We start from the raw sequence: 26008 nt of genomic DNA on the forward strand, positions 1-26008 counted from the left end.
CTCACTTAGGACTTACACAGCCTTCAGCAAATCAACAGCAAGCTTTAAAGCTGTCTGTGCTTCCCCGTATGTTTGAAGAAATCAATCCAGCTCTGATGACTCCAGCTGAGCGTTGGGTGTTGCACAATGCTGATGGGACAGCTAAACAGGGTGCTCTCTGGGCCTTGTTTTTCTCCTCTGGGGTCAGAATGGGTGCTCTCTACAGTCCTTACCAGCTCTGATGCTCTGTGATTCCATGACCTTGGCAGCCGGGGAATCATGTTCTTAATGTGTGCTCATGGGCCACACGCATCAGAATCACATGGGTGGTGGGCAGCAGAGGGAAGAGGCAGGTAGACTGAGTGTGTGACTGCCAAAGCCAAGTCACAAAAAGGCAATGCAATTTCTGCCTTCTTGTAGGGAGTACTCACTCTTGGAGTCCTGAGCTGCCATGAGCAAGAATTCTGACTGTCTTGGGGGCCACCTGCTGTCAGGAAGCCCAACACACATGGCAGGGGCTTGTCTAAGGCACTAAGGTCAATAGTCCCAGCTGATCCCAGCTTCCACTTTCCAGACATGTAGGAGGAGAAGCTTCCAGATGATTCTAGCCCCTTGTCCTTCTAGTCAGCTCCAGCCATTCGTGTCATCCCAGCAGAGGCTGCAGATATTATAGAATACAGATGAGCCATCTTCGGTGCACCCTATCTGAATTCCTGACTTACACAGTCTTTGAGCATAGTGACATGTTTTTTACAAGTATCCCCAAATGTGGGGGTGGTTTGTTACAAAGCAATAAATAACCAGAACAGTGTGCCAACTACTAGCACATCTAGGACATTTGGAATTGGGGTCTGAATGTTCACTACCTGGAGAGGGACAGACCCATCTTTCACAATGAGCATGAGACTTTGTTACTTACTTGGAGAAACCAGAAATGAAAGGCCCCATAGGTATTCCCTTTCTGGCCCGTTGTCCACGCATGCAGCCCCAGGCTCACAGGGTCTCCCTCCCTTCTCCCCACAGATGCCTGCTATCCTGGCCTTTGGGCCTCACACATCGGCCTGGGGCTGCCTGCCTGTGTACTGAGGGGAGCAGGACTGTTTAGTCTGGCCTGCACATTCCTGGATTTTTAAAATAAATACCAGATTATGAGATACTTAGCCCAGTGCTGTCATTTGGCTGGACCAGAGGCTTCTGAGGCAGTGCTTGGGAGGAAGCAGGAGGAATGGCAGTTGGAGGCCACTGCCTGAAAATGGGAATTCTGTGCCAGCCATAATTTGTGGTGGAGATGTTTCTAGCCCTTTCTGAAGTTCCAAAGAAGTTCTAAGAATAATACTAGTAATAATAATTACCACTACTTATTGAAAACACTATGTGTCAGACACGACACTAGGTGATTTATATACATTCTCTCAATCCTCACAACAATTGCATTAGGCCCATTACACAGATGAAAAAATTGAGGTTTAGAGAAGTTGAATAACGTTATCAAAACCATGTACTTAGTAAGTGTCTGTGGAATGGAGGTTGGCCTAACTCCTATGGGCTGGCTCTTAACATCTATGCTATTTTGCCTCTCCAGGCCTTGAAATAAGAGAACAGAATCCCATGCCCCACCACCCACTCCAAACACACACACACACCCATCACCATCCTTTCTGCTGTTCCCGAGGCCCTTTCCAGTCTGTACGGAGCCATTCTCCACTGTGACTCCCTTTTTCCATTTCACCCTTCGCTGGATCATTTTATGCCTCTATTCCCTCTGCTAATTCAAACTAATTAAAGTATAAAATAGAATAATTGCTTCCATCCCTATACTCTTTTCCCATCCACCCTGTGTCTAGAGTTATACTCCTTTTCTAGGAGTGGCCAGCCTGACAAGTTGGGTGAAAACTGGGGCTATCAAGTTTCTTTTCATCTTGTTGCTTGGTTTTTCACTTGGCTCATAGCCTGATTTCCCCTGGACTCGCTGTCTGACTTCCATTAGACACTGAGGATATGGGAGCAACTTGTATGCATGCCCATAACGTCTGCTGATTCGCTGTCAGTGAAGCTGGGGCAGACTTTCTAGGAAAGAGCCAGGCATCCTCTCAGTGGAGCACCTGGGCAATTAACAGGATTGGGGGAATCAGTTCCCAAATTTTCCCCTGGGACTGGCCGGTCTTAGATCTATTAACAGTACATTAACATTGACTTGTTAGGCAGTGACACTAACGACCCAACACTTACTAGTCCTATTGCTTAATTACATTTAATTAATTCATTGAGAATGAGAGAGAACACATGAGAGCTATATTGGATTGTTCTAGCTCTGTGGGGAGATGAAAACCTCTCTAGGCAGAATGTAAGACCAGAAACTTGGTTTTACTCTCACCGTGTGTTCCACGGTCACGGCCCCAAGAATATGACATGTGTCGTGTTTGGAGGAGGGGCGGGGGAACAGAGAGGCAAGGGTTGGGGGCAGAGTGGAAGACAGGTTGCCCAGAGATTTGTTTTAAAGTGAAACGATGAAAAACTCATTCCCATGATGTCTTAAAAGGTCTTAAGACTTTTAGAGAACTCGAAAGTCTTAAGTTGCTGCCTCCAAGTAGGAATATAGACGGTCCCAATTTACGATGATTCAATTTATGATTTTTTGACTTTACAGTGGTGTGAAAGCAATGCACATTTAATAGAAATTGTACTTCAAGTACCCATGCAACCACTCTCTCCTTCACCTTCAGTACAATCTTCAATTCATTACATGAGATTTTCAACACTTAATTATAAAGTTGGCTTTGTGTTAGATGATTTTGCCCAATTGTAGGTGAAGGTAAGTGTTCTGAGCATGTTTAAGGTAGGTGAGGCTAAGCTATGATGCTTGGTAGGTTAGGTGTATTAAACATGTATTTGACTTACAGTATTTTCAACCTATAGTGGCTTGACTGGGAGGCAACCCCATCGTAAGTTGAAGAGCATCTGTACATATCCATAACCAAACCAGCATTCCAGCTTTCTCTACAGTGTTCACCCTTCAGGAAAGATGCTCATATGAGCACACATGGCCTCATAAATCTCTCCTTAAGAACATTGTATTGACTGGGCGCGGTGGCGCACGCTTGTAATCCCAGGACTTTGGGAGGCTGAGGTGGACTTTTCGCTTGAGCCCAGGAGTTCAAGACTAGCCTGGGCAACATGGTGAAACACCATCTCTATTTCTACAAAAAATTTTTAAATTGGCTGGGCATGGTGGTTCACGCCTGTAATCCCAGCACTTTGGGAGGCCGAGGCGAGTGGATCACTTGAGGTCAGGAGTTAGAGCAGCCTGGCCAACATGGCAAAACTTCATCTGTACTAAAAATACAAAAATTAGCCAGGTGTGGTGGCACGCACCTGTAATCCCAGCTACTCAGGAGGTTGAGGCAGGAGAATCACTTTAACCCGGGAGGCGGAGGTTGCAGTGAGCTGAGGTCACGCCACTGTACTGCATCCTGGGTGACAGAGCGATAGTGAGACTCTGTCTCAAAAACAAAACAAAACAAAACAAAATAAAAAAATTTTAAAATTAAAAATTGAAAAAGAGAACACTGTGCTTTTGGGTTAGTCTCACGCCCATCTCTTATGCTTTTGGTGTCATCTTCTGGAGAGAGACAGAGCAGAGTCCCAGTCCTAGGCCCTTAAACAAATTTCTGTAAGATCTGAAAGAGACTTTAGAGTTAGATTTATAATCTCCATCTTTAAAGATGAGGAAACTGAGACCCTGAGAATTTGAGGGCCCAGGTCACCCTTGAAGTCAGAGGTGGGGCCAGGCCTAGAACACAGATCTCCTGGCTCAGGCTGAGGATGACTGGCTGTGTCATGTCCCCCTACCCCCTCCTCATCACACACCATCTTCATACTCCTGAGAAATGGGGTCATGAGGCATGAGAGTTAGAAGGGGCCATATAAAATGCGGCATGTGAGGCAGTATAAAAAGAAATTCCCCATTTGTTGTCTCAGTTGAGCCTCACACTGACCTTGTGTGAGAACACTGAGGTTAAGTGACTTGTGCAAGGCCACTCAGATAGAGAATGGTGAAATGAAGTCCAAATCAGACCCGTGGACTTCAGAGACAAGCCTGTTATCTGATGCAACTCCTCTCAGCTATAAAAGAGGAGCTGAAGCTGTCAGAGGATTCTACTATCAGTGATAGCACAAGCTGGACTAGAACCCAGGACATCTGGCTTCATTTTTACAGATTTTTCTCCTGCCACACAGTCAACTGCTTCCTTAAAGACATCTGAGCTGTCTGTAAGTACTTAACTCACAGCCAGCCTCAGACAGATGGGCCTCCTGAGCTGTTCTTGGCTTTCATCTTTGGACTCAGCCCCTGGTGAAGTCACCTGGCTACCTATTTCTACATAATTTATGGCTCTCCAGGTGACAGGTCTCAGAGTTCCACCACAATTCCCCCTTAGACTTTGCCTCCTAATCACAGCTCCATCTGGTACAGGGAGCTCCCCCTACTAATATCTCACTTGACCAGAGACAGCTCATGGCATGAAACGTTAAGTTCTTCCTATCTCTGCTCATTGTGGCTGGCTACTGCTAAATCCCTCTGTTTGGTGCAGATTGTAACAAGAACTGGGTACCTGAAGCAGAAGGTGGGACAGAGGAGGGGTATTTACAGATAAGCTACGTGGACACTTGGTGTGGCCAGGCTGATGCTCTCAGATATGGTGTCAGATATGGATCTAGGAGGTGACTATATTCTCTGAAACCCACTCATCCGCCTCCAGACTTGACCCAGCCCCTCTTCTTTGGTTACATTTCGGATGGATTTTCAGAAAGCGTCTCATTGGATAAAAAGATATGCAGCTAAAATGTATGCCTTGGTACCTTCTCTGTCCCACTAAGGTCTCATTGGTCACTTCTTCTTTCCCACTTTGCTGGGCTCAGAGAATCTAAGAAAGCTCTTACCCAGAGCTACCTGCCTGGTCCTCTGCTACCCACAGTGCCTCTTAAAAATACTGCATAAAATGCACGTCTATTCAATCTCTGCCCATCGTTTTATCCACCTATATAGGTCATCATCTACCCATCTGTCCTTTTATCTGTATCTATTTCTGCGTAAGTGCCTGGAATGGTGCTCACCAAATGTTAACATGGTGTTATATTTTGGGTAGTGAGATTTGGTGACCTGCTGCTGTTTTCTTTTCTGTATGCATTGCTTGAATTTGTATCACAAGTATCCACCATTTTTACTAAACAAATAATAGAAGAACAGGATAGAAGAACAGGATAAAAGAAGAACAGGATAAAAGAGCATGTATAGAATTCAATCTTATGTTATTGGGCTATTTGAGTACCTGTCTCTCTCTTGTTAGATTGCAATCAACTTAAGGTAGTGACTAAGTCTCATTCATTTTGATGATTCCCAGCACTTTGTTCCCGATAAATATGTGCCCAGGAATAGTTCTTTTTAGGCCCACTGACGGTTTCATTGGAATGATAGGTCAGTGTTTATTTCCAAGACTGTCTTACCCACTCTAGGTTAGGCAAAGCTGTCTGCAGATCCACGAAATTCCCATCTGGACCTGTTTATACTTCAACTGCAGAGGCCACATGAAAGAAGATGAAAAAGACAGGTGGATTCAAGAGGATCTGGATGTAATTTGCATGCAATTATCATATGATTTACGTCATCTGTCCTCAAGAACTAATTTTCAAGTCAGAACTGCATCACTGCTTCTCTTAATGCTGTCGCGTGCACACTTGTCTCTTCCTTACTTCTTCTGCTCATCCCTCATCCCCTGATTCAGACTCCTTACATTTGAAAAGAAAGGAGGTAAGGAGAGCTCTGGAAAGGGTAAGTTTGATCAACTTGCAGAATTGGAACTCTTGCAGAATTCTCTGAGAATGACATGAGCTGGGAAGCAACTGGTGAAAGCTCTCTGGGCTTTCAGCTCTACCAAAGTCAGTGTCCTCAGCGGCTGGGACAGACTGGCAATCCTTTTCCTCATTTCTTTGACTTTTATTTCACTTACCCTGTTAAGAAAAATGACAAGACCCCTGCTGCTGCTGAACAACTATTAACCCACTGACCTAGTGAATGGAATGTGCCAGGCTTGGCTAAGGTCTTTGCTTAGCTTTCTGGGTCGGTCTCTAATGATCTCATGAATCCCCTGCCTTCCCTGCTTCTCTTTCCCTTCACCATGGCTCTCTCTGCATTTGCCTTCTCTCTACTCACACATATTCACAGGAGATACAGCCTCCATCCATCCCAGAGGGTGGAAGACTTGCTCAGTTGTTTCCCTACCGAGGGTGGAAGTCTATTTCTCACCTCCATAGGCCTGGTTTCAGCTTCCCAATGCTGGCCAGCTTATACTCTGCACTAGTCTAAGACTCACGCCAAGATTTTTATTTCCTTCTGGGGCCCTATCTTGGGTCTGCCTCTCCCAGGAGTGGGCCCAGCCTGGAGGCCTGGATTATTTACACTTCTTTGGCTCCCTTGAGCCGCAGACTCTGTGGGCCTGAGAGCAGTAAATCTACCTCCTAATCACACCAAGCTGCTCCATGCAGTCTGGCCTGTTCTTGCAGAGCTGTTCATCACTTGCTGAGACAGGGGCTGTGGCCTAGAGTGAAGCCTCCGGGAAGTGGCTGGCCCCCGGCTGCTTCTCTCTAGCTCCCTGCAAAAGCCTACAGGGACTCTGCCTCTCTCAGGACCCCTGTGCTGCAAGCCCAGAGGTCTCTCTTCTTGGACTGAACAGTTTCTGAACAAAGGTGACAGATTATCAGCAGTTTCTTGGAGTTTAGAAAGGAGAGATGGCTGTTAGCACTTACCTGTCTCTCAGACATGACGTACAGGTAGCGCTGATCAATGGAGAAGGCCATGTCCCGGAGGATGGGGCTTCCGTCCTTGAGCACAGAGACCATCTCGTACTGGACCCCACCATGGGGGGGACCATCGGCCCGAATCTGTATGAGAAACAAGGATGTCCTCAGCATCTGCCCTCAGTATCCCCCTGTGGGCTACCTGCCCCTGCCCAGAGCAGGTAGCTTACAGAAGACCATTGCTAGCCCCCAATCACTACTCCATACACTGAAGTGCCACTACTTTTAAATAGTCCAATTTCCACCAAAAGGAATCCTTTCCCAAGCAGTCTCAGTGTTCTGGGCCTGGGATTTCTGACAGTGGATTTATTTGTGTGTGCATATACACCCTTGGGAATGATTTTGAATATCCCTATGCAGTTATTCTTGTGTGCATGTACATCTATTTATAGCACTGTGTATTGTATGTGTGTGTAAGTGAGTGTGTGCTGATGCACACTCCTTCATGGTGGCTGGGGTGGGAAAGTCAACATCTGTTCACAGTATCTTAGCCTCAGACAAGTATGAAGGAATGGTGAACAATTTATATAAATCACCAAAAAAGCTGCTCATTAAGAGATTAAAGATTTTTGGATCCCACGAGGGTCTTTCAGCCCCCAAACATATGCCCTGACTGTCCACAAATCCACCCTGTGAGATGTGGGGAGCCAGGAATCCTGGCTTAGCTTCTCCGAGCCCATCCTAGGAAAATAAGTCAGAAAGGACTGAGATGTCATCTAGTCCAGTGCTTCTCAGCCCTGGCTGCACATTAGAATCATCTGGGGAACCTTAAAAAATATGAATGCCAGGGCTACATCCATTAATCACAATCTCTGTGGGTGGGGCCCAGGCATCTTCTTTGACTTAAAAGCTCCCCGGGTGAATTTAATGAGCAGCCAGGGTCGAGGAGCAGTGAGGTAGTCCTACAGTTCTCACACTGGTATGTCCTCAGAATCACCTGGAGGGTTTGGTAGAATGTACTTCAAAGCCCACCCCCAGGATTTCTGACTCAGTGGGCATGAGGGCTGAGAATGTACATTTCTAATAAATTCCCCAGCTGATGCTGATGATGTTATTATAAGGGTTTGAGAAGTACTATCTAGGCCCCTATACTGAATGCTGACCTCAAAGGAAAGAGGTCCCTAAGGTCATACAAAAAGTTGGTGGCAGGGAGCCCTTGGTCTGAATGTGCCCCACCTCCAGTTTTTCTAGTTTTTTTCTTCCAGCATAGTAGCTGACTGCTGACCAATATTCATGACCCCAGCCTGTTTTCACTGTCCATCTCTAGCTCAAGCCCCACCTCCTCCACGAAGCCTTCCCCATCCTCTGTAATGGCTAATTAATTGCTCCCACTTTGATGCCTTTTTTTTTTTTTTTTTTGGCCAGACATTTTGTCCTAGGATTATAATCAATTGATTTGTTCATTGTATACGTACTAGCTAACATGTATTGACTACCTACTCGAATTGTTCTCTAATTGCTTCAGATGTGTGTAAGTGCTGTCAACATTTTGAAGGCAGGGATATCTTTTCTATTTATCTTATAACCCTCTGAGGACTAGCATGTGGCTGGGAACACAGCCGGCGATGGATAAAAGGGAATGCTTGTGAAATGCTTGTTGAAAGAACATGAACTGTGCACCAACTGACAGCATATCCTAGACTCCTTAGGGCTGAATCAAAGTGAGGTCAAAAGACATTTTTTCTGGAAGATTTTAAGATAAGGCTTCTTCTCCCTTACACCCTTTGGATTATCTCTTGTGCCCTTCACCATCTTCTCCCTCTGCCTATTTCTTCCCACCACACTGAGAGCTCCTCAGGTCAAGGCACCATGACTTATTCATCCCATGTGCCAAGTTCAATGCCTGATGCCACAACAAGTACACAAGCATGGACGGATGGATGTGTTTTCAGTTCTTACTGGCCAAGTGGGGAAGGCCAACAGCATTATTGATTGCAGAGCTAGCGGAGTGGGAGAAGACCTTTCATTCCTATTTCTCTACTGTCCTAAGAATCTGCATACTTGAGGGGCCTGAGCCAGGGACTGGTCTGTACCTGTCGGGTTGGGATGGACTCGAGGTGCGTGGGAAACAGACCATGAGTCCATCATGAGGTGGGAAGCTCTGGCCCAGGAGTCCCCGGTGGTAGAAACAGCAGATTCTTGCCTGAGGCCCTTGTGCCTATACCCCAGGGATGAAAATGGTAGGTCAGGGTCCAGAGGCAAGGACACCATGTTCTCCTCCTCACCTGCTTTGTTCGGTGACTTGGAGGCTTCTGGGCCTGAACTTGAGGAGGTAACCTCAATAGAACCAAATAAACTCTTCTCAGCCATTCCCATCCCTCATCACTCCCCTTGTGGGACTTTCCCCTAAGTTCCACTCTTGCCCTCTTTCTACCTAGTGAATGGGCTTCCTGCTGTTCAAGGCTATTGCCTTGTCATCTATCAGTAAAGCCCCTCCTTCTGGAAATGTTGTTAGAAGACCATTTGTTTCATTTTCATAGGGTCAAGGGGACTGTAAGAGTCAGCAGTGGTGTTACAGGGCTGAGGCCACCACCCTCGAACCTGGAGCAACTCTGATTAGGAGATTCAAGCAGAAGGAGGAACAGGGGTCTCTGTCTGGGAAAGTGCCCCACAATTAAAATGGTTCCCCTTGACATTCTCCCTTAGATAGACAGACCCACATTTCCATAAGACTCTTACAGAAATATCATAGCTTTTAGTCACAAAAGTTCTTGGGCTGTTGCAGGAGGTAGAGGGCAGACGTGATTGTCATGACTTCTGGTTGGCCTGGTCTCAGTTTTCTGCCTCCATAAAATGGGGCTTTCAGCCCCTGCTTCTTGCCTTAGTCTGAACTGTGCCCCTCCTCTAAAGAGAAAGTGTGTCAGTGCTTCTCCCACCCTCCCTGTGACAGCTACTCCTCTCCAGGGAGATTTAAGTCTCCTCAAGGTGCTGACTGTGTCCCAGCAGCTGCAGGGCTGGGTCCCAGGAGCTGCAGAGCCAGGCCCCTCCCTCAGGCCGGGTCTGGGATCTCCTGCCCCAGAAGGCCAGTTAACCCTCTGCTGGCTGGAATAGTCCGCTATTTTCATGCTAACGGCACTTCAATATTCTTCATCTGCCTTTTCCTACACGTTGGTCTCTACCCTCTCCCAGAGCCTGAACCCTTGTGTGGATTCAGCAAGGCCTGCACACCAAGTCAGAAGAGAGAATGAATGCCATGGCGATGGCCCTTCCTCTGTGGTCCCTGGGACCAGATGGTACCCGTGGCAAGATTAGAGCTGGAATTGAACCAAAAACAACTTATCATCACATACTCTGCTGCATTCGGTCAGGACCAATCCCAACCATTAATGTTTTACTGAATCAGAGACCTAATCTGAAGATTTTCATTTTTTTCCCTGTCTGCAACCCCAATCTTTTAATAAACCAGTTGAAGCCAGAATCAAACCTACATAAAGTCTCAAATGTCAGAGCTAAAACCAAACCAGAACAGAAAATGTTGTTGGTACTGAACCTGAACTAAGCTATCCTACTTCATTCAGTCTAAATCCCTGGGGAGAAAGGTGATATTGGCCAAGAAGTCTGTGACTTCCCCGACTCACCCCCCGATCCATGCTCTCTGCCCCAAGATTGAGTCAGCTTTCAAGATACTTACAGGGTGTTAGAGAAGATGGAAAGTAGGGGCCAGGTCAAGGAGAAAAAGGTGGGGCAGGGGCTGGCAGAGAGGAGGCAGCAGATCCCCTGGGCAGCAGAGATCTTTCCCCTCCATTGATCCCCTTTGCTCCCTTAAGGCAACACACCAATGAGTGCAGGGTATAAGTCTGGGCCTCAGGCATCCTGGGTTTCCATTCTGACTCTATTCTTCCCTGGGGCTTGATTTTTGCCTAATGGAACACTGTTAGGTGAGTTACCTCTTTGAGCCTCAGTGATCCTCTCTGAATAACTAGAAGAAGCAATCTGCTGGGTACCTATCACAGGAGAATCATAGACTTATAAAAATTACTGGAGCTAATCTTGTCGAAACTCTTCCATTCAAAGCTTCCAATCCATGGTGGAACTGGGACTCAAACCAGCCCCAGCTGGTGGGGTCCAGAGGAAAGCACATGGCTGATGGGGAGAACGCCTTGGAAGTGACTAGGAAGAAGGCTGCTAATGCAGTTCAAGTCTGTGATTCTTTGCATGTCTCTGTCTTGGACAGGAAATTTTGGGTTTCAAAGCTGTCCTCTGTCTTTGCCAGAAACAGGATGGCCAGTGGTGAGGGGAGGGTCAAGGAGTCCCAAAACAAGAGTGGGATTTTAAAAGCCAACTAATTAAGTCTATTCTATGGTGTCTCACAAAGTGACAGCAATAAATTGAACCATCCGTTATATGCAATCCAACACCAAGCTGCACAGGTCCCAAAATCCAACCAAGCAGCGGAGGATACTGGAGATGGGGCAGAGGAGGGAGGTGACAGGGAGAGGTGAAATGAGTCACTGGAGTGTGTTTTTCTATTTGGGATCTACTTCCTCTTCTGGGAAGACTTGACCTCGGTGGAAATGCAGGCTTTTTTTTTTTTTTTTTTTTTGAGACGGAGTCGCGCTCTGTCACCCAGGCTGGAGTGCAGTGGCCAGATCTCAGCTTACTGCAAGCTCCGCCTCCCGGGTTCACGCCATTCTCCTGCCTCAGCCTCCGGAGTAGCTGAGACTACAGGCGCCACCACCTCACCCGGCTAGTTTTTTGTATTTTTTTTAGTAGAGACGGGGTTTCACCATGTTAGCCAGGATGGTCTCGATCTCCTGACCTCGTGATCCGCCCGTCTTGGCCTCCCAAAGTGCTGGGATTACAGGCTTGAGCCACCACGCCCGGCCAATGCAGGCTATTTTGCTTGGACAAGGCTCAGCAGCCAGGTAGCACAAGGTACACAAGAGAGTGACAGTCTTTACTCAAAATGTGCCTAAACTACTTATTTGTTTTGAGACAGGGTCTCACTCTGTGCCACCCAGGCTGAGTGCAGTAGCGCAATAATGGCTCACTGAGGCCTTGAGCTCCTGAGATCAAGCGATCCTCCTACTCAGCCACCCAAGTAGCTGGGACTACACGTGTCCACCACCACAACTGGCTACTTTTTAATTTCTTGAAGGGAGACAGGGTCTTGCTATGTTGCCCAGGCTGGTCTCAAACTCTTGAGCTCAAGTGATCCTCCCACCTCAGCCCCGCAAAGTGCTAGGATTACAGGTGTGAGCCACTAAACTGACATAAGGACATTTAGTCTAGCTCTAGTAAGAACTGGAGACTTTACTATAGAATGGGTGACTATAGGAGACTGTAATCTCCTCAGGAGGGTTTTAAACCCAGGATAACCCCTTTTGCTTCATGGTTAAATTTGGCCCGGCCTGAAGGCAGTAGGATAGACTTGGATTTTGAAAGGTTCTTTTCACCTAAAGAATTTAATAATAGCTACCACAGCGCTACGTGCTGTCACAGTACTTAACAAAAATGATCTCATTTAACACTTCCAAGCATTCCTGAGGTAAATACTATTTTTAATCCCATTTTATAGATAAAAACTCAGAGGCACAGGAGTGTTAGGCGACCCTCCCAAGATCACACAGCTGGAGAGTGGCATAACTAAGATTCACAGCTGGAGCCTGAATTCTCTGAAGAGGGGCTAATATGGGGCAAACATAGCTGCCCTTGCCACTCAACAAAGTAGATGGGTCATCTAAAAGTCCACATTTCCCCCTCATCCGCTCTTCCCCCTTTAGGATCCCAAGTTCAAAGTGGGACAATCTCCTATTTCTTGGGGACAACAGTAAACTCAGAACCTAATTTTGGGGGGCCTTACCTGGGGCATAAAACTCAGTTTATCAGGGCTGGCTTTGGGGCAGGAGTGTGTGAGGTAAAATCCAGCAGAGATTTAGTGTCCAGTCCTCCAGTTGAAATGAGAATGAAATAGTAACCCTATTAGTACCTTTCCTTTAAATTACAGCTATGTCTGGACAGAAATTAATGTCAGCCTCTTTTCTTGAATATCCAATTCCAATCAGCATATCCAATTAACTCGCTTACCTGCAGCCCCCTTTAAACTCCTTTTTTCTTGTGCTTCGATTTCTTCTCCAGTTAGCCCTAATTTATGGAGCCCTTACTTGCAATTTGGTACTCTAATATCACGTTATTATTAGTAGTAGTAGTAGCACTAATAGTTTTTGTTTATTTATTTGTTTGTTTTGCAAGAGCTATGGATGAGCAGTAGAATTGGGAATCTTCTTCTTGGGTTTCTTAGTAGCAAAGAGATTGGTTTGAAAGGCATCAGCACACAGAGGGAGGCACTGGATCATGTCTGGAGGGCTGGGATTTAATCCTAAGTTTTTCTTCAATTGGCTGTGTGACTTCAGGCAAGTCATTTCACTTGTTTATGTAATAGTTTCTGTAGCTGTCCCATAATGGTGGGATGTAACGGTCCTTAGCTCAAAAAAGATATTGTGAAAGTAAAATGAGTTATTAGCTATGAATGTCAGTACTGTCCAGTATTCATCTATTATGTGCCTACCATGAGCCAGGCCTGTGTTAGGAGCTGCAGATACGTGATAAAGGGTAAGGATCCCCTCAGGAAGCCCGGGGATGGGGAAATGGACAATTTAACTGGTCTTCACGAACACAGGGGTCACCCCTTGTGAGAAGAGGTTTGCATGGAGACCAGCATAGGGGGCAGAGCAGCATCTCACCTGGCCTGAAGGAGGCCCTGAGGGGGTACTTCCTGGAGGAGGTGAGGCCTAAGACAAAATGCATGAGTGGAAATGTGAGTTCTTTGGAAAATGTACAGTGTAATATAAATATAAAGCTGTTCTTGTTACATCTGAGTTCAGATTGTTACATCTGAGTTCAGATTTCTTAGAAACTTGGTCTCTCAGACCTGAGCATTTGGAGAGGATGAGACTTTTGACACAGAGTTATTGAGGACTCAACATCACTCTCAGCAGGTCTCAGCATCTGATGTCTTCAAATTCACTTCAGGAAAGGCCTTTATCACTTGCTTCTACCTCTGTTCACCTGAGGACTCTACGCTTTTGTGGCATATATTAACATATATGTGGCATGTGAATGTGTATGTGTGTGGCATGTGTGGTGTGTGTACATATGTGGTGTGTGTGTGAGTCTGTTGTGTGTATGTGTATGATGTGTATGTGCTGTGTGTGCATGAGTCTGTTATATGTATATGATGTGTGTTGTATGTGTGATATATATGTGTGTGGTGTGTATAAGTCTGTTGTGTGCATGAGTATGGTGTGTATGTGTTGTATGTGTATGTATGTGGTGTGTGTGTATGTGGTATGTGTGTATAAGTCTGTCGTGTATATAAATGTGGTGTGTATGTGTTGTGAGTGTGTATGAGTATAATATGTGTTGTATATGTATGTATGTGTGGTGTGTGTAAGTCTGTTGTATGAGTATGGTGTATATGCGTTGTATGTGGTGTGTGTATGCAGTATGTGTGTATAAGTGTGGTGTATGTATATTGTGTGTGTGTGTGTTCAGCCCTTTAAGGAGGTGAAAGGTGGAGAGAGCCTGGTGCTGCTGAGGCTGACCCTGGGAGTGAGCTAATGAGACAGTGTATTTGCAGTTGAGCATTTGGTGCTACGAGAGAAGATTCGAGCTGAAGGTTATTTTTGTAGAGCTTCATGACCCGAATTATTTATAGATTTAAGTCTTTGGTAAGTTCTGTCTCTGAGACTCTTCCTCCCTCTATCCTGCACATACATTCACACACTCACATACACATACACACACACGCTCTCACATACACATTCAACAGCAGAAACGGCAGTGGTGGCAGTCCAGGGTGCCTGTTGCTGGCCCCACCCTCCGAGCTGTGAAAACATTAACTAAGCTTGCAGAGTCACAACTCAGCAGGCTCAGGCTCCCTGGAGGACAGCAAGGAGCCTGGCCCTAAATGCTTGGCTAATTGGAGGGGGACGCAGGAGCCTGGAAAACTTGGCCTGTGGTTTGCACTGAGCTAGCAGAGGAGAAGAAGAAGGGAAACAGGGACGAGGGTCTCTCTTGTCCATGAAGGGGAAGGAGGTTGTTAAGATGTTCTAAGCTTTGAGAATTTCTGCTGCGCTCACCCTTACACACACACACACACACACACAAACGCACACACACGCACATGCACACACACAGTGCTTCTAGGACTGGTCCCCAATGAGTTGTCGGCCAATCTTCGGTTGACACTGGAGACTGACATTTCCATGTACAATTATTTCTATTTCTGTGCATGTTAAGAGTCTGCCCTAGACATTCAACTAGGGGTGGGTGGAGCTAATAGCAGGGTGCATGGGGGCTAGAGAGTCCTGGATTTCAGGGGGCCAGGCCATGGAGATCTTTCTCCTGGAATGTGGGGAGGAGGCCCCAGAGGACTCACTTGTTCTCTGGACTTTTGCATCTTGGGACAGTATGAGAATTAATAGCCTGACTAGTAAAGACTGTAGATGTAATGACTATTTATTGAGCATTTACTATGAGTAAGGTCTGTGTTCAAAGGTTAGGGTGGGGAGATTGGCTGGTGAGGAGCTCCAGAGACCAGTTTTCTGTTTCTAAATTGGGGCGTCTCTGCTCCCTCATCAGATAAGTGTGGATGAGGATGGCCAAGCCATCACTGATCCATGCTGCTCATAGAACTAAGAGGAGTGGCCTCTGCTCCATGCCTTCCTACAGTTAATGAAAAACTACACTCACAAAGGCACCAGCACCCCATCCCTGGGGTCTCTCCCTTTGTCACTAAGGAGGGAGTGACACAAAGAGCTAGAAGCAAAAAGAATCCAGACCTCTGGGTTCTACTTTTGGAGAATTTTGAACTCCAAGGGCCAGAACAAGAGCTTATGAGAGGTGAATTACATTGGGTGTTTCAGGAACACGGGGCTCAGGCCTTAGTCCAACCCCACCTTTAAACACCACTCCAACTCTAGGCCTGGGCAGGTCAGGAGGCTCTAGGAACAAGACAAAGCTGCCAGGGGCAGAGGAAGCATTTGATTGTTCTGGGAAACAATAAGATAAACACAGCGGAGACAGCCGAAGCATTAAGCAGCCTCAGATGAAATCAAATCATGCAGAAGCAAAGCAATAATTCACATGGAGCACATAGAGTTGGGGGTGTGTAGCTGGAGGGGTGGTAGGAGGAATTAATAAAGAATAATGAGGAACTTCTGCCAAATCTGAACACTTGTTTACCCCAAGTTCTAGTAGTGTGGGCACTCGGAATCTCCATTCAAGACACTGCACATGGGTTCCTTTCCTAGAGATGCCCTGGTTGTTTCAGTATAGAATTGAACCTCTTAGGCTTTTTGAACTGGAATGATTTACAGCCACTCTTTCAAGTCCATGGGGAGTGCAGGGCAGCCTTTCTCACCAAGCTCTGGAATAGGGTGTGGTGAGAACTGGCGGAATTAGGCGTATCGACAGGTTAACTACCTTGGAAATGCCCGTCTCACTCCTCAAAAATGGGCAGGAATAGGAAACTAGCACTTCCTGGGACTGGATATACATGGTGCTTTCAAATAGCTTCTCTCTCTTTATAAATTTAGTTCAACACATTTATTGAGCATCTATTCTATGTCAACCCATGTGCAAAAAGTTAGGGATATAAACATGAATACTCTTCAAAACACTGAGGTAGGCATCCCCATTTTATAGAAAAAGACATGTTAAGTGCCTATTGCAGGATCACACAGCTAGAAAGTGGCAGAGCGAAACTTGAAGCTGAGTCTGTCTGATTCCAAAGCCTGAACTCTTTTATTCTGCCTCCCTCCAGAGCCTAGGCTTTCTCTAAGTTAAACAGTAGGACAATGACTACATTAGGACTAAAAACTACATTTAAAAAGCACTGGGTGCCTCTGGAGATAAGTCCTGGCGAACAAAATAGATCATATAGCCGTCTCCTCTGCTGTGACAAAGAAGGCCACCTGCAGTCTGGAGAAAGGAGCAAAGGATGGGGTGTTTAAGAGGGTTATTACTCTCTTTAATTAATTCATTCTTTTCTATGGCCTGAGATTGCCTTGCATTTTATAATCTGGAACAGTAATCTTTGCTTTGATTAACACTGAGGATGGCATTTCCAGCTGTAGGGATGGGAAGGGAGGTCGAGAGCGCTGAGCACCATTATCTGACACTGGGCTTGTGCCTAAATGCAGGAGACTCCCAGAGATTTTAAAAGAAGTCATTAAAAACACACACACATGTGGCATGTGCCCACCATGGTGCAGAAAACCCATGGTAACCGAGAGAAATGCAGCCTACATCCATGCCATTGAATCTCTCTTCCCATTGCTAGTGAGCTGGGGCTGAGTCTTTATTGCCTCTTATCTGGGCTACTGCAATAACCTGAGAAATCTCCCTGCCTCCAGCATATTCTTGTTCTAATCTATTCTACTGAACACTGCCAGATTAATCTTCTTAAAACACTTGTTTGATCCTGCCTTTTCTGTATGCAAAATCCTTAAATTTCAGGTGTTTGTAATTTTCTTTCTCTTGCTTATCTCAGTCTCCTAATTTTTTTTTTATGATGAACATACACTATTTTTGGAATACTGAAAAAAAGTACATCATGGCACGTATTCATGCATACACACACACACACACACACACACACACACACACACACACCCCACCTTCAATTGTCCCCTTTAATAATTTAGAAGAATTCATACTCCTCAGTTTGTCATTCAGGGGTCTAGCTAACACGGTCTTCTCACCATTTTCCAATTTGCATCCCCAGCTTTTTGGTCTTCATGCCTTTGCTTGACAATTTATTCTACCTCCTAGATTCTAACCACCCTTCAAGGCCTTATCCAAATGCCACTTACTCCATGAAGCCTGCACCAATCCTTCCTTGGAATTCCCATAGCACCTAGAATGTCTCTTGGCACAGTTACTTGTAAACATATGCAGCGTGGAATACTATGCAGCCATAAAAAAGGATGAGTTCATGTCCTTTGTAGGGACATGGATGCAGCTGGAAACCATCATTCTCAGCAAACTATCGCAAGAACAGAAAACCAAACACCGCATGTTCTCACTCATAGGTGGGGTGGGAATTGAACAATAACACTTGGACACAGGAAGGGGAACATCACACACCAGGGCATGTTGTGGGGTGGGGGAGGGGGGAGGGATAGCATTAGGAGATATACCTAATGTAAATGACAATCAATGGGTGCAGCATGCCAACATGGCACCTGTATACATACGTAACAAACCTGCACTTTGTGCACATGTACCCTAGAACTTAAAGTATAGTAAAAAAGAAAAAAAAGGCTCCTGGAGAAGAAACCATGCTTTGTACAGCTTCATATGGCTTACTACACTTGGTACTGCCCTGCACACAGTAGGCTCTCAGTACCACAGGCTGATGGAATGAAGGAATCCCTGTTGCTGAGACTGGGCAGGAGTCGAACTTTACTCACGGCTCACATTGGTTGAACCCCTATTATTGTTCGATGTCATGCTAAAGACTTTATGCACATTTTCTCATTTAATCCTCACAACAACCTAATGGGGTAGGCACTACTATTATCCCTAAGGCTGAGATGAGGAAACTGAGGCATAGTAGGGTGAAGTAACTTTCCCAAGGTCACAAAGTTGGTAGGCAAAAGAGCCAGGATCTGAACTCTGTTGGGTCTTCATTTTTCTAGGCCTCTGTTTTTCCATCACTAGAGAAAAACGAGCAGAGAAAGAGGAAATCTTGCTCCATGCCATCCTACCCACCTGAAATCTTCCGGAACCTGGCGTGTAAACACACTATCCACATTTGTTTCTGTTGAAATGATCTTTTCTGGCTCCCCAGTGGACTGGTGACAGCTCTTAGGAGGACAGTAATATAAACACTCAAGGTACTGCTATGAAAAGAACTCCAGAGCCACTAAGCAGAAGCCCTGCTGGCTCAGACAGGTGGAAAGCAAGGACTGAGGTCACAAAGATGAGGTCAGCGTTGGGGTCTGAGGAGCAGGGTAAGAGGAGAAGGGAGGGAAGGGAAGTCAGGCCAGAAAGCCTCCATCCCCTGTAGTCCCCGGCAGCCAGCCCAGGGGTACCCTGTGTGCTCTGGTCTGTCTGACTGCTTGGCAGAGCCCAAGGGCAGAACAGACAGCTGGAGGAAGGTCTAGCTGTTTTAAAAGATTCTGTTTGAATAGCTGTCATCTTCACACCTTTTCCCATCTCCACTCCCAGGAGAGGGGCTTTAATAATGAGCTGCTTCATGAAAACAGGCCTCTAATTAATTCATTGCTATTCTTCTGGGGCCAGATCACTCTAATCAAGGTGGGGTGGGGGTGGGGTGGCGAGTAAGGATTGTCTCGATCCACTTGTTCTGCCATGGACTCTCTTTGCTCCTCGCCATCACTGCTCCAAGACCCTCCCCGGTCACCTTGTTCTCTTTGGCTGGACACCTGCTTGTCCTCGATGCCCACCCCCTTTTTGTGATAACGCCCCACAGCTGCTGGGCAGAGTGCCAGCGTGAAGACTCTGCTGATGCTGGGTACGGTACAGCAGGTGCCCGGATCTCACTGCAGAGTGGGAAGGACAGACGCAAGGCTTGGCCCTGTGAGGAAGGAACTTTGTCCTGCCTCTACTCTGAGCATTCTCAGACTATCCAGTGTGCTCAACAGTAGGCAAAGTACAGCCTCTATTCTTCTCCTCAGGCCTCCCCAAATCCTCCTGGCCCCTGAGAAGTTGGCACTACCTAGGATGTCATGTGCTCTTGGGCCTGGGCAGCCACATCACCGCACCCAAAAAGTGGCATCCGCTGCAGAGGATGTGGGTGGGTGACCGAGGACTAAACCGAGGGAGCTACACTAGGACCAACTCAAAACAAAAATAACCTTAAAAAAATTCTCCCCTCTCCAAGCCAGATCACAGCAAGAGACAATGGAAGTTAGAGATTGTACAAGTGTCACCTTGGGCAGTCTCTTCATAGATTTTTCTGATTTCCTTTCTAGATCTTCCAAGCCCTGCACTTCCATCTTCCCTTCCGATAGATGTTGATTGTCCAGTGAAGGCTGATGTCTAGCTCTCTGGGGTGGAGGCCACACAGGGGCACTCAGTCAAGGGAGTTAATTCTCACTTTCCTCATCTACAAAACTGGTAACACAACATGCAGCGTGACAAGGCAGGGGCAGGAACAAATGAGATAAGGAACGTGAAAGCATTTGGGAAAATGGAAAGGAAAGCATGAAGGAGAGGGATTTTGGATTGATTTATCTCTGATTCATAGACTTGGGTGGGACCAGACTGAGGAGGAAAATTGGGCAGGGAGGAAATTCTTCAGGGGGACATGGGGGAAACTGATACCTCCTCCTCTGTCCTTTCCAAGGGAGCAGGATTCCGGGGAGGAGGAGGGGGCGGCAGCAGAAGGGCAGCAGGTGCGTGGAGCGGGAGCCCCTTGCATGGTGGCAGTTCCAGCCTGCTTTTGAAGGCAGCCTCTCTCAGAGCAAGGAGGAGTCGTTTGACTAGGGTCTCCACAGGACCAGTGCTGGGGACACAGAGGGCCGCGGCCACTGAGCCGAAAGGACGGCAGCCTTCTGTCTCAGACCCTTTTCACTTTGTGAAATAGAGAAAAGCAAGGGGGAGGCTCCAGTCCTTCACCCACAGAGAGAAGGCAGCTCGGGGCAAACCTACCCACTGCTAATATGCTCCTTAAAAAGCACTGAAAGGAGCTATAGCCTGGCTTTTGTGTAAAGTACTAAAGCATCCCTCGTTCTGCCCCTCCCATACCCCCACTCTTCTAGAATTTTTTTTCTCTTAAAAGAGTGCTCCACCTCTCCGGGGACTGGAATCATTAACTGAACAGCACTTTGCCTCTCATAGCTTTTGACAATTTGGCAGTAAGTTGGAAAGTATCAGAGAAGCTGCAAAGAAGCGGGGGTGAGGATGGGGAGGGCGAGACCAAGGGGGTGTGCCTGGAGGACCCGCCTGGGGCCTGCCTGACTCCTGGCCCAACACCTGGCTGCACTGGATCTGCCCCACCCTCCCTGCCCAGCTCTGGCTCATGGGATGCTGGGCTCCAGCTGTCAGGGGGGTGTGGTGGGGTGTGCAGGGGAGCGTCACATGGCTTCCCATCTTCACCCCCTCTTGCTATAGCCTGGAGGCTGCCTGGGGCTGGCTGACAACCAATCTGGACAAAGGGATCCCTCCAGGAGAGATGGGAGTTAATGCCCTTCATTCTGCCTGACACCAGGACCTCCCTGTGAAGTGCAGTGAAGGAGTACCCGATTCTTAAGGAAAGGAGAGCCTGTGTGGCTGGTGAGGAAAGATGGTCTAAATAATGACCCTGGGGCAGCAAAGTCTAAGTCCTGGGTGTTTCCTAAGTAGGGAAAGCAGGGTGAGAGAAAGGAGGGTTATGGGTTTCCCAGTTAAGTTGTGATAGAAACAGACCAAAGGGAGAGGTTTCTCCAGTACCTGAGATGACCTATGCTGGAATATTTCCTGTTCAGCCTTAGACATCCTGACTATTAGGAAGTAAACGGCTTTGGGGGTGCTCGTCAACAGAGATAATGAGTCTTCAGCTTCCCTGGAGAGGATCAGAAAACTCTTGCTCCTCTCTCCCCACTAGGAACTCATCCTTATTTAACAATCCTAGAGTGTAAGCATAGCTACACCTATTGAGCACATATGACGAATTGGACAGGACACCAGGCACCTTATGTAAATGATTTACATGCAAATCATTTACAAAACCCATTTCACTGATGAAACCCAAAACCAATTTCACTGATGAAGAAACTGAGACTCAGAGAGGTTAAGTAACTGCCTTAGGCCACACAGCCAGTCAGTAGTAGAAAGGCATGCAAACTTGAGTCAGTTTGATTATAAAATCTTTTATTAATCCATTTACTTCCCTAAAATACACTCACCTTTGTCTTGTGTATAATGTTAACATCTTACTGTCTGTCATTTTAATGCTCTTATTCTGCTGTCTGAGCCTCATCTAAGTGCCAACATAAATTATAAATTCCCAGATGTAGAAGTTGAATCTGTGTAGTTCATTTTATTCAACTTTTAGCAGAGTGCCAAGCATGACAGGGTGCTTAAAAATTGCATTCTATCCCTGAATCAAGTGAGAGCTCCAGAAAGCCGCAAACTTGGACCACAAAAGCCTAACCAGCAAGCTTCCCTTTCCTTCACAGCCTCAGGAACTTATTTTTTAGTGTTTGTTACTCCATGAGAATAACGCATTGAATGCTGCTTGTTGCATGGAAGTCACAGCCTGGGCACTTTGTCGGGAGCTAATACAAGTAATTGCCATATAAAAGAAGCATCTGATTTGGATGTCAAACTCTTGTCCTGATGTCTGTACAAGGTCTCACATGATAAATCACTTACAGAATGTAATGTCTTGGAATTGTCCTAAAAAGTAGGAACACTGCCTTCTCTCAAAGTGTAAAGATTTCTAGCTCATTTCATTTCCCTTTATGACTCGGCTGCTGGGACACTCAGGCCAAATCTCATGCTGGGTCCTGGTGCCTATGTTGACCTTCTTGGTAACATGTGTTTCTACTCCCTTTGTGGCTTGGCCTTTCTAGTTCTAAGACAGTTATCATTCCATGTTGGCCAAATCTTTTGTTGTAAGTCATCTTAATTCCTTCTTTGGAAAGAAGTGAGATATGAATACATGCAATTAATTATGCTCAGGTCTTTTCTTTGTACCCTATGAATCTGTACCTGTTGTAAACTGCCTCAAAATATTCTCGGGTCTTTTTACTCTGTGCTTATATCCTTTGCCTCTTCAAGGAGGAGTTGGCCAGTGGACGTTTCTGAGTGAGGGTCTAGGCTACTCTCAGGATGTTGTAAGTGAGGGGCTGGATGACAGGGGTGAGGTGCGGAGATACCACTCAAAACAGAAAGCCAGTGGTTGATTTGTATTCCACTGCACTAATAAAAATCCAGACTCCTATGGGTCTGGCCCATAATAAGGCGCTGTAATTATTTGTAAAATGGAAGAATGAATAAATAATGAATGAACGCTTTTCTGGCCAAGAGATCCTTCTCGTAGGAGAGAAGGCAAGACCGTTTGGCAGAAAGCCCCATCTTCAGGCCACAGAGGAGACTCAAGATCACTGGGAGCCCAGCGGAGTCCAAGCTCTCCATGCCATCCTTGTCCCCAGGCAGGCCAAAGCATTCCTCACCTGCACCGTGTGCTGTGAAACCAGGCCAGTGTGCTGGACACTAGAGGAAGGAGGGTGGGAAGTGGGAAAGAAGGAAGGTAGGAAGGAGGGAGGACAGAAGCCTAGGTACAGCTTCTGATGCCTTTCTCTTCTTCCTCCGTTGAAAGAGACAGTCACAAAAATGCTAGCCCACAGTGAGTGTGAGGAGAGAAATGGTGGTCCTCGAAACATGTGTCCCTCTGTCTGTTTTTACTTAAAGTCTCCTCTTAACTCCCACCTGCCTCTCTCTTTCTCCTTCCCTTCCTTGTCTCTCTCCCATCAATCCCCAAATCTCTACATACACTGTTTCTTTCTCTGTGCTGCCTCTGCTCCTTTCTCCCTGTGTCTTTCTCCACTCTCACACATACACATGACCTCCCCAAGATCCCCAAGAGAAAAGCTCTTCAGAGACCTGCATTTCCCCCTGTCTGCCCCAGACTGCAGAGGCAGTTAAGGGCAGAAGACAACAGCCCCGGAGCACGGGAACTCTACCACCTCCCAAACTGACCTGTGCCCAAACCTGGACTTCCATTCTAATCCCAGTGGCCTTGCCAACATTAGTTGGACTAATTTTTTCCTGTAATTAAAAGGAACCCCCTCCCACCCACAACTCCATCTCTAATCCCAGATAATTAGCTCTCTGATTGCCAGTGCTGGGCAGGAAACCTCCTGTTTGGAGAGGGATTTTGGACAGACAGATTAGGCAAACACTATGCAGGAAGCTGCACTGGGAAAACAGGCTGTTCTCAAAGTTTGTTGTTAAAAGAGATTTGTGGTGGGCAAAAGGGCCTGATTCCCTACAGGTGGTCTGAGCTGCCTCTGACCCTGTCAGTTTCTCCAACAAATGGGTCGCTTTTCTTGGCTTTCAGGATCCTCCCTGTGGCGGAGCCCTGCGGTGGGCTCTATCTCCAGCACACGGGGCAAGGAGTATTCCCAGGAAGCACATTCCTTTGTTCTCCCAGGGAGGACTGTGCTTCTCTGCATGGGAGAGGGAGGCAGAGCCGTATAGGCATCCACCCCCACAGGCTAGCTGGACGATGGTCAAATGTTACTAAAATATGGCAGGTGACAACAAAACCACCATGACTCCAATCAACCAGGGAGTGGGAGAAATGCCAGGAAAATGGGGAAACCCCTTCCCTAGAGGCTCTAGGGAAGGCTCCTCAGAGCTGGGCGTGGATTCTCCCAGCCAGTGCTGTCCTTTGTCCATATAATAGGCACCGCATTGTCATCTGCTGGGCTGAGGGTAGGCTGAAGGTAACGATATTTTGTTTGTTTGTACCACCTAATTTTTCTTTTTTGATCTTCATGATCATCCTGTGGGGGGAAGTATCTTCCCACAGAAGAGGAACTGAGTCCTGGTGAAAGCTCAAAATCACCAAGCAAACCTCTGTGGAGCGGATGCTCGAGTACCAGGCTCCAGGAAGATGGCTGCCGGGAAGATGGTTGCGCCTGCTCTTCGCACAATCCCATGTCCTCCAGCTCCTGCTCTTCCTGTCTTGAGAGTTTGGGCATTTAGGATGTTAGAGTCATAGGAGACTGGGGACACCAGCCATCCAAGGGCATTTAGGACTCTGACAGTCAAGGGCTGGTCAACTCCTCTGTGAAGATCTGAAAGTCTGGTGCTACCGTGACGCCCACCTGCACTTCTTGCTGACATGGACTGGAGCTGGTATTATCAGGCCTCTAAATAACCTCAGGAGGGCCGGATCTCTGATGCTGCTTCCTCCTCTCTGTGTTACTCAAAGCCATAAGATTATTCACTCTGGTTCTCAGAGAGGAAGGGGCAGTAACTGAATCGAGGGGCTGGTGTGTGGGATGGAGAACCTGTGCTTCCAGAGCCAGGGAGGGGGCAGCAGGGGCTGGTGGGCTGGCACTTGGGGGATTTGTCCAGCCTGCTGGTTGAGGCGCCTGGCCCTGCTCCCCCACCATGGCTTCTGCAGTGAGCTCAGGACATGGGGGAGGGAGCCAGGCCATGGATGGATTCCAGATGGGCTATCAGGTTTGCCCACAGTCGACTGTAAGGCTCCTCTGGTCTCGGCAGCTCCCTCAGCTCTGATTCAGCTGCACGCGGAAGGCCTGCTATGGAATGCCAGTGAAACCCAACCCGTCTCTCCCACCAGAGCCTCCCTCACTCCTTCTGCTACTAGAGATAGATAGCATGTTTTTTCTGTGTCCCTTCTTCCCTTCATTAGTACAACCCCCCGCCGCCCAGAAGTAGAAAGGGTTAGTGTGGGGAATTTAGCTGACAGTTGGGCCTCTAGCTCTGGAGCCCTGAACTATTTCCCCCTGGGAAGGGTAGCTGTATAAGGTTCTGGGTTCAAGTTCTGAATATTTGAGAACAGTGTGCTTGTAAGGGGAGCCACGGGGGTGGAGATACTCCTTGTGCCCCTCTGATTGCCAGATCAGTCTAGCTGGCCCTGACCCAGGCATGGGAGGGAAGAAAGGAGAACACAGAACTAGGTAGAACAAGGCAGTCAGATATCTGATAGCCCAACTGCATCTTATTGCTGTGTGGCTTCCACACGGGCAGCATCATCTCATTCAATCTGCCTAACAGGCTGGAAGAAAGACAAGCTTTCTTTATCCCCATTCTGTGGACAGATATACCAAGGCTCTGGGAGGTTTAGAGCACAGATTTGGTTTCGGTCTCCTGAATCTTGCCATAAACATTTTTGAGGACCTACTATGTGTTAAGGATAGCATTTATGCTTTGGGGCACAGAAACAAATGCAACACAGATCATGCCACAGAAACCAGTGCTGTTTTCCTATGTCACATAATTCATAGATTAATTATTCTCAGAGAGGGCCCACTGGGCCTTGTAATATAATCGACTTTTACACGTCCTCATCTCTCCACTGCTGTTTTAAAAGGATCAAGTTCATTTCTACCTTGTAGAGCTAGGAAGGAATTACTGCAAGTGGCATGAGGGAATCACATCAGGATTTCCTGCCTCGGTTTCCCCTTTGTTATCAAAATTCTGCTTTCTGGTGATTTGCTTCTGGAGTTTCCAGAACATTCCATTT

General features: G+C 46.9%; 1 protein-coding gene across 1 annotated transcript in view; it reads right to left on the bottom strand.

Annotated features, from left to right (window-relative positions):
* LOC105484884 (plexin A2) overlaps nt 1–26008 on the bottom strand; it is a 217468-nt gene that overhangs the window by 109007 nt on the left and 82453 nt on the right. The window contains exon 4 of the mRNA XM_011746981.3: nt 6781–6915. Coding sequence (XP_011745283.2) covers nt 6781–6915 — 135 coding nt within the window. The remainder of the gene's footprint in view (nt 1–6780; nt 6916–26008) is intronic.

Source organism: Macaca nemestrina, chromosome 1, assembly GCF_043159975.1.
Source record: "Macaca nemestrina isolate mMacNem1 chromosome 1, mMacNem.hap1, whole genome shotgun sequence".
Classification (NCBI taxonomy): domain Eukaryota; kingdom Metazoa; phylum Chordata; class Mammalia; order Primates; family Cercopithecidae; genus Macaca; species Macaca nemestrina.